Raw genomic sequence first — 9,338 nt, 5'->3', positions numbered from 1 at the left:
CGTGACTTAAAGCAACTTATGATACCATATAAGAGGTGGTTGATTGTGTTTTCATCATTTTTCTCTTTTTCTTTTAGAAGAGACACGTTTGGATTTAGCAAATGTACATGGTTGCACCATATGGTACTCGACAAGAGATGATACATCAGTTAAATTACTCGTCGTACTACTTGTACCATTCGTCATACTTGTCCTTCTTAACCTTGGACTTTGGTGTAATCTATCAAGAACCCTTTCTTTAGCTAACTTTTGTTGGTTTCAACCGTATAATAGGTAATATAATAATTTTATCGTTTTTCCAGTTAAAAAATTTTGAACTTTATGAAAGATGACCCCAATGACAACCTCAGATTCATAGAAAACTCCAAAACCAAGATTTTATGAATCTGAAAATCTCCCACTTTTTGCGATGGAGTAAAGATAAGAAGCAATAACAAGTTTGAGTGGAATCCACGAGTATTCTCCATAGATTAATCTAATGAAAAGAAGTCCACCTACCTTGTTGTCCCATCTCAGCGTAAAGAGCTATAGAGAGAGCATCTTACGGTGAAGATCAATCACTACGGTCAACCCATCTTGTTTGCTCTTCCAATTTTCCCTGCAGGTTTCAACCTTTCCTCATCCTAACCTTGTGTCACTCTTCGTTCTGGGCTGGCCTCTCTCAAACTTATCACTACACAGTTTCCCATGGCATCATCAGCATTTCGATTGGTGAATCTTCCATCACCTCCCACACTTTGGTTTGTCGCCATTGAAATCTTCACCCTAAAGACAATCATGTTTTCAGCCACGGTTGGGTTGTCCTTTGACTTACATCTTTAGGATCTCATCCTGACGTTTGGTGAGCGAAACTCGAGCTTTCCATGTGATGAGAGACTTTCGATGAGAGTTAAGGTTGATCTCTGTCTTTTGGTTAGTTACTCAGGGGTGCGAAGACCTTTTCTCTCTTCTTCTCGGTTTTAGCCTTTTATTCTTAACCTTCTACTAACCTTTCTTTTTTTTTCTTTTTTTATGTATCCGTTTTGTCCTCTTTTCTCTCCTTTATATCCTCCTTTCCCGATTTTATCTTTCCTTTTTCTTCCGTTGTTTTTTTTAATATTGCTCTTTTTATTATTGATTTTCCTTTTTTCTTATATTTTATATTTAAAATTTTTTCTTATCCTACACCATTAGCTTTTATTATTTGTAGTACTATTATTACCGTTGTGTAAGTACTACATCACACCATCTTATGTTCCTTTTTTCAAGACTTTCTTATTGCCATTTTTCTTTTTTCCCTCCTTTTTCTTACTTTTCCCTTTTTAATTTTTCTTTTTTGTAGAACCTTTTCTTTTCATTTCTCTTGAAGCATCCATCACCTTTTTTGCACTATCTGTCCTTCCATCTCTTTGTTCATTTATCTTTTTTTTTGACATTAATTTTCCTAAGAACCTGTTAGCCACTAATGACTTTCTATCTCTCTCTCACACACACGCATACACACGGTAATAATAGACTAAAGAACACCGACCTCACAGTGTGTCATCATGTGTCATTCTAGAACATGTCTTAAATTCAGTACTCTATATATACATAGCTCCCTTCACTCCATTTGCCTGCAACTCACTCTTAATTAATTGCCATTAAATTGAGTAGTGATCATCGATGACGGTTTATAATGTGCCGTCGTCGTTTCCGTTATGTTGGATTCATGTCGGAATTATTCTCATTATTCTCTGGTGCAGCAGTTTCATCATGAGCATGAGCTTGGCCTTGGCTGCACAATCACCTTCATCATCAGCTCTCCTCATTAATGGAACCGATGATGATCGGCTAGCCTTGCTGGCCTTTAAGGCTCACATAACTCGTGATCCTTTTCAGGTTTTGAGCTCTTGGAATGACTCCATCCCTTACTGCAAGTGGAGAGGCATTACGTGTGGTCGCCGGCATCCGAAAAGGGTCACTGCGTTGGAGTTACCATCCTATCAATTGGTAGGATCTGTGGCACCAGAAATTGGTAATCTCAGCTTCCTTCGGCTGATTTCTCTCAAAAACAACAGCCTACATGGTGAAATCCCCCATCAGATAAGTTTTCTATTCAGGCTTCAATATTTATATCTACACAACAACTCTTTTGAAGGGGAAATCCCACCCAACATATCACGTTGTTCCAACCTTGTAGAACTCTGGTTGGGACACAACAATATTGCAGGGAGAATTCCGATACAATTTGGCACCTTGTCAATGCTTCGAGTCCTTTCAATCCGTATTAACAATTTAAGTGGACAAATTCCAACTTCCCTTGCAAATCTTTCAGCCCTTGAATGCTTCTTTGCTGATGACAATAGACTCAGTGGAAGTATTCCAGATGCCCTAGGCCAAATGCCAAGATTAATGTATCTCGAGTTTACCGTAAACAAGTTATCAGGTACAATACCTCCTGCTCTATATAATATTTCTTCACTTGGTCTTATTGATCTTGGAGGCAACCAACTTCTTGGGAGTCTTCCACCAACTCTAGGATTCAATTTGCCCAATCTATGGTGGTTTTCAATTGCATATAACCAATTTCATGGGTCCCTTCCAGTTTCAATTTCCAATCTATCAAATCTCCAAATGTTTGAAGTTCAAAACAATAATCTTGTTGGGAAAGTGGCCATTGATTTTGGAGGCTTATCACAACTATCTGTGTTTATATTAGGCGTCAATCATTTGGGAAGTGGAGAGAGTGATGATTTGAGTTTTATCAACACAATGACCAACTGTACTAGCTTAAAAGACTTATATCTTCCACAAAATCTATTTGGTGGTGTGCTCCCGAACTCCTTAGCAAACTTATCGACTCATATGAGAACGCTTGTAATATCAGAAAACCAAATATCTGGAAAAATCATCTCAGCAGGATTGGAGAACCTTGCACATTTAGAGTTGTTGGACTTAGCTGAAAACTTGCTAGAAGGCAGTATTCCAACTTCATTTGGAGGATATGAAGCACTTTATGGACTTTATTTAGATGGGAATAGATTCACAGGGCCAATCCCTTCTTCTCTTGGAAATTTAACAGCATTAAATGAACTCAATTTAAGTGATAATCATTTGCATGGAAAAATACCTACAAGTCTTGGAAAATGCAAAAATTTGTTGCATTTGGACCTCTCCAAAAATGATTTCAATGGTATCATCCCCATAGAAATATTTTATATTTTCACACTTATAGAACTATACTTGGGCAAAAATCATATCTTTGGTTCTCTATCTTCGGAAGTGGGTGCATTGACCAACCTTGAAATCTTAGATGTTCAAAACAACATGTTGTCTGGTGAAATCCCTAGAACTCTTAGTACTTGTACAAGCCTACAACACCTTTTTATGAGGAGTAACTTATTTCAGGGGTCTATACCATTCTCTCTAAGTTCTCTAAGAGGTCTTGAAGATTTAGATATTTCACACAACAACTTCTCTGGTCTTATCCCAAAATATTTGGGAACATTCAAATTTTTCCAAAATATTAATTTGTCATTTAATAATTTGGAGGGTGAGGTACCAACAGAAGGAGTCTTTGGAAACATAAGTGCATTTTCGGTCTTTGGAAACAATAAGCTTTGTGGTGGTATACCTGAACTTCATTTGCAAGCATGCCAGATCCAAAAGTCCAAGGAAAATGGTAAGCGACAAGTTCTCAAGTTGATAATCATCATATGTGGTTGTGGGTCTTTTCTATCTTTGATTTGTACAATATTATTTTTCATCATTCATCGGAAAAGGAAAGATAGGAAAGAATCCACAATACCTCTTGTGGGGGATCATCATTTTAAGATATCTTATGCTCAACTCCTTAAAGCTACTAATGGATTCTCATCAAGCAATTTAATTGGAGTGGGGAGTTTTGGTTCTGTATACAGAGGTGTTCTCAATCATGGAGAAACAATTGTTGCAATTAAGGTCTTCAAAATTGAACAAAGAGGTGCATCTAAGAGTTTCATGGCTGAATGTGAAGCCCTTAGAAATATACGGCATCGTAATCTTGTCAAGGTTTTAACATCTTGTTCAAGTATAGATTTTGAAGGAAATGATTTTATGGCTTTAATATATGAGTTCATGCCTAATGGGAATCTAGAGCAATGGTTGTATTCGCATGCAAATGGAGTGGATGATGCACAAAGACATTTAAGTCTCATTCAAAGGTTGAATGTGGCGATTGATATAGCCATAGCATTGGATTATCTTCACCACCATTGTCATATGCACATTATCCATTGTGACCTAAAGCCAAGCAATATTCTTCTTGATGATGATTTGACTGCACATTTGGGTGACTTCGGTATATCAAAAATTCTTTCAAGAGCCACAGGAAGATCTCAAAATCAGTCTAGCTCTATCAAAATAAAAGGATCTATTGGATACACTGCACCAGGTAATGTTCCATTTTTATTATATAGTATGATTTTTTTTTCTTTTCTTATGAGAATTCATAAGATGATTCCAATTATTTGTCTTGCATATTCCATTTCAAATCTTAAGGCATGATTATTATTTCACTTGAATGTTATAGCATATTTTGTTTCTTCCTAAAGAAGAGACGAAAATCTCTCACACAATTGAGAAGTGACAAAGTAACTTGAGATTAGAGATGTTATACTTGATTTCGCTTGACTTTGTTTTTCTCCTTTATTTCTGGTACCGCAACCATATAGAACTATGAATTTTCATCCATGTTTGTACTCAAGTTTACCTTTGAGTCTCAATAGAGTAAAAAGAAAACAAGCTCAGCCTATGTTATCTTTATCTTATGGTGACATTCAATAGGATTTTCTTGTATTGTCGATAATTCAAAAAAGTATTTACGCATCATGATGCATGTATTACAGAGTATGGTGCAGGTGCTGATGTATCGGTGCATGGTGATGTGTATAGTTATGGCATTTTATTGTTAGAGATGTTTACCGGGAAACGGCCTACTGATGAAATGTTTAAGGATAACTTTAATCTTCATTTTTGGGCTAATATGTCTTTGTCCGATGATGTGATGATTGTCGTTGATCCATCACTTCTCCACATGGAAGAAGATAATGAACATGCAATAGAAACTCCGACCGAAATCACTAGAAGTCAAAGATGCATGAAGGAAAGTGTTCGAGAATGTCTTAATTCAGTTATTAGAGTTGGTGTTGCTTGCTCAGCTGAGTCACCATGGGATCGGATGGATATTGGTGATGTGCTCAAGGAGCTACATTTGATCAAAGACGTTTACCTTGGAGCTGATACTTAGCGAGGAAGAATATAACCTAAAAGAAGGGTTGTCAAACTTGGTAAGTCATCACTACTTTACAAAAATAGAAGCTACTTGTCACCTTTAAGGTATGTGTAAACTCACTAAAGTTTTCTAATTAAACTTGCAGGTGTAGGACTATCTTCTAAGGAGTTCAAGAAGATGGGAGCTTTTTAAGCTGAATAATTTCTTTAATTTCCTTATTAGGAATTAGTATCATTGTTTTTGGTGTTATCTCCCATTAATGTGTTGTCATAAAAAGGAACTTTTGTTGTAATCCTATACTTGGGTAATCTTTATTCTCTTGTATGCCTAATCTTCTCAATTATACAATGTACATTATCTGTCTTTGGAATATGACCAATTGAGAAAAACTTTAATAATAAAAACAAATAGGTAGAAGTGTAATTGTTAAAATTAACCAAGAAAAATAAGAACAAAAACAGAATCAGATCAAACAACATTAGTATTTTAACGTGATTCTTACATACGAAACAATGTAATGTTGATTCCCAAAGCTGAAGATTTTTTCATGATATACTAAAAGAATGTTATGATGGAGATGTTGCAAACTCACTAAGAAGCTGAAAACCCCCAATTTTCACTTTTGCTCTACAAGAATACTACACCCCATATATAAATTAGAGTCGGACTAGAGCTGGATTAAGCTCAGGTTTATTATATCATCAGTTCTCAGTTTCAATCTGAGTTTATACGAACCATATATTGTTGTCAAAGGCATTTAATTAGAGCGGTTTTCATGTCAAGTGTGTGCCTTGGTTGTCTAGGTAAGAGGCTAATTAAGGCTGGGCTGAGCCCTACGGATTCAAATCTAGTTTGAGGTTTAAAAGCCTCATCTAGGGTAAGGAAATTGGCTTGAAGGCACTAGTATCCTCTTTAAATGGCAATTCCTTGTTGCACAGCAGATGTCGAGGGCTTTGGAGATGACATTCAAGAATGTCCCTTCATCTACACTAGATAAATTTTCTCTCAAATCAAAAGATGTACTTTTTTTTTCTGTCATTTGTAATAAAAGCAAAAAGAAGTTACAGGATTACAATCATACATAGGTTTTGAGGAGCCACCTCAATCACTCAAATCCGCAACAGTGGTTGCCCTCAATATACCCAATTTCAATGGCACCTTTAGACCAAAAACCTATGACCACTCAATATATGAGCAAAACAAATATCAAGAATGTCCAAAGGCATCTCAATTTAACTCTAACCTAATTGTATTTGACCAAGGAGCATTAACCTTTGAAATTTGAGACATCGCTGCTGACCCTGCCAAGGAATCTGCTGTAGCATTTATCTCTCTGTAACTGTGAGAGATCTTCCACCATATAGAGTCCAAATACACCTTAAAAGACATACCTTCACAAAAAAATAAAATAAATAAAGGATATACTTACCTCTGCTAGAAGAAAATACTGATCACACCACTCGTTTGAGTGGGCTGTGGTTCTCCTAGAGAAGCCTATCCAGTGGATCAGACCCAACGTTCACTTGGTGATCTTAATCAGGTCTGCAATTAACTTATGGGCAACACCTTTGAAACACAGGTGAAGATGCCCTTTAAGTTCAGTTTAAACATTCAGCTAAATTTTCAAGGGACACATTGTGGGGTGCAACATGGGTATAGGACCTGTTTCCAGGTTTTGCTATAGTAATAAAACTTGGCAGCAAGCATCAAGATGATTTTATGTGGATTAAATGATGGATCTTCCCATGTGTACAATATAATTCTGCAATGAGACGGATATATTGCTCTTCTGCTTCTTTTTTTAACTGCATTGCCATCATCCAGCACGCGCAAAATGTAGCAAGCGATCAAAAATGGCAATAAAGAATGCATGTATGTATATATGCATATTTTGAAACCACAACTTGTATGGCTATGTCATAGGATTGGGTATGAGAGGGTAATATAATCCTAAGACCCCCTTAAGGGCATTAGGGTCATTTCAATTTAACGGAGTCAAGACTATTTTCTTATAGTGGATAACCAATAATTTTGAAATTAGGTAAAATTCAGAAACCAATAATTTTTCCAACTTACAGGTGCCTAGAGTAACCCAACCCAACCCCCCGCCACCAGGGTATAATTGGGCATAGACACCCCATCGAAACTTCTCCAGAGAAGGCTTTCGAGGATCTTCTTCTCCTTGGTCTTGGTCTCAACTTTCTTTCATTCACATAGCATTTGGGTTGTGGAATATATTCCCTCATGGAGGAACGATGACGTGAATCCAAACTATTTCCGTTGCAAATATTTCTATATTGGGAAAAGCGAATGTAAGGATCTTTTAACCTACAAAATGATTTGCCCAACCCCTTATATAAAGATGTATCCCATTCTCCCAGCATTTGGATAGACCTGTCTTCTTGGCTCATGAAAAATTGGTGAAGTTTTAACTTGGTCTTAAAATAATGGAATAGTTTTTTTTTCTTTTTCAAACATGAGTTACTCATATTTGATGGAATCGGGGAAATTGATTGAGATCAAGATTGAATGTGGTTGATAATGATCCGAATCAACCAATAACAATTTAAATAAAATCACCAATCAGAATCTAATCAAAGATGTCCTATGCTGTTCACCCTAGTATCAAACATCAATGTATTTTTTCAGACAGGTGCTTATTTAATGGTGTAATTTTAAGGAGCTCATGAACTTCTTTGATTGGCTTTCAACAGGTGAATGCATGGAGATATAGGATTGTAAATGTCTCGATCTTTTAGAACTTATTATTGCTAGAAAGATGTTTATGGATAATAGAGTACCTGATACTCCATTTGCATTTATTTTCTGAGGAAAAAATTGTAATGCAAGGACCACTACTATATTTCAATATTACTAAGCGTTTACTGAATCAGTTTGCTTTTGGGTAGTGGATTATTGAATTTTACTTCCTTGCTCGGTCCTTTTCAGTTGAAATATTGTGCTTTGTGTTAGGTGTAACCAGTTTTCAAGTGGAGAGTTGTGCTTATTTTGAGGAAGAAGCATAGCCATTATTTTGGTAGATAATGAAATTTCTTCTAAATAATAATTTCCTTTGGTACATCCTGATGTTAACATGATCTCCTTGCTCTTGTTAATTATGACGCCTTGTTCATCTCTTGTAGCCTTTAATGAAAACAAGCAGTATATATATCTTCTTCACCTGGTATTGTTTGATTCTGGATTTTAAAGCAATTCCTGAAATTCAAGTATGAAAACACTTTTAGTTGGAGTTTATTGGAAGATCGAGGATAGTGAGGTACCAATCATTTATCTATGGTGATTGGAATGTAGAAAATTTTCCATTCCTCCTCTCCCCATTGTTTTTTTGGATTACTAACTTCTTGATGTCTGAATCAATAGATATTTGATTCGGAGCAATCTGAGTATATTGATACTTTTTCTTTCCCCATATGTTGTTGCTGTCTAAAGCAACTAATTGCAGGAAAAATTGAACTTCTTTTCCTGTCAGTCATCTTTTTTTTTTTTTTTATCATTTTCTTCCTCTTTGAGTTGTTCCATAATTTATTAAATACATTTTTGGCTCCTCATGTAGTGGGTTTGGACCTCGTCCACTCCTTGCTTCATGCTTAAACGGCTTGGGAAAGTTCTCATCTGATTGACTTAGATTTTATGGGTGATCTCATGAATTGCCTCAAAATGCTTGCCTGTGGTGGTATTGACTCTGATGGCTCTCCTGAGAGTTCCCTAACTGTATCTGAACGTCTCTGATGTTGCATTGTTGCATTCAAAGTGACAAGGAATGATCTTGATGCGTTGAATCTCGATCTAAATGAGTTCTATGTTGGGCTTTACAATTTACTACTGGAGTACAGATCCAACATGTATGTCCCCAAAAGTCTCTTGAAATAGCCACTGCATAAACATCTATATTCTAGTCTATATACTGATGTTTATCATTACAGTAAAGCCACCTCTTATTACTTCTTGCCTGTCAAAGCTGCTTGTGCAAATTATTCTGAACATGTTCGTTCTAGGGTTTACCAATACAAAATAGTTTCCTGGGATGCACCAAAAGGGTTGAAGGGGAATAATTCAAAATATTTAGTCAATGGGGAATGCAAAT

General features: G+C 36.2%; 1 protein-coding gene across 1 annotated transcript; it reads left to right on the top strand.

Moving 5' to 3' along the window:
* The first annotated feature begins 1,631 nt into the window (after window positions 1-1,631).
* Window positions 1,632-5,602, top strand: LOC149010365 (uncharacterized). The gene is made up of 3 exons (XM_089161848.1): window positions 1,632-4,393; window positions 4,848-5,288; window positions 5,379-5,602. The coding sequence occupies exons 1-2, from the start codon at window positions 1,645-1,647 to the stop codon at window positions 5,246-5,248; spliced, it is 3,150 nt and encodes a 1,049-aa protein (XP_089017974.1). The 5' UTR covers window positions 1,632-1,644; the 3' UTR covers window positions 5,249-5,288; window positions 5,379-5,602.
* The last annotated feature ends 3,736 nt before the right edge of the window (window positions 5,603-9,338 follow it).

The sequence above is a fragment of the Hakea prostrata genome, chromosome 7 (genome assembly GCF_041222555.1).
Source record: "Hakea prostrata isolate BN-2017 chromosome 7, UWA_Hpros_2, whole genome shotgun sequence".
Classification (NCBI taxonomy): Eukaryota; Viridiplantae; Streptophyta; class Magnoliopsida; order Proteales; family Proteaceae; genus Hakea; species Hakea prostrata.
The sequence above is the reverse complement of the archived record's forward strand: the minus strand, read 5'-3'. Positions and strand labels throughout refer to the sequence as shown.

Bases quoted from the DNA above. Each gene is read 5' to 3' on its own strand.
- LOC149010365 (XM_089161848.1), top strand. From the start codon at position 1,645: ATGACGGTTTATAATGTGCCGTCGTCGTTTCCGTTATGTTGGATTCAT. The intron at 4,394-4,847 runs GTAATGTTCCAT...CATGTATTACAG, and splicing joins TATTGGATACACTGCACCAG to AGTATGGTGCAGGTGCTGAT.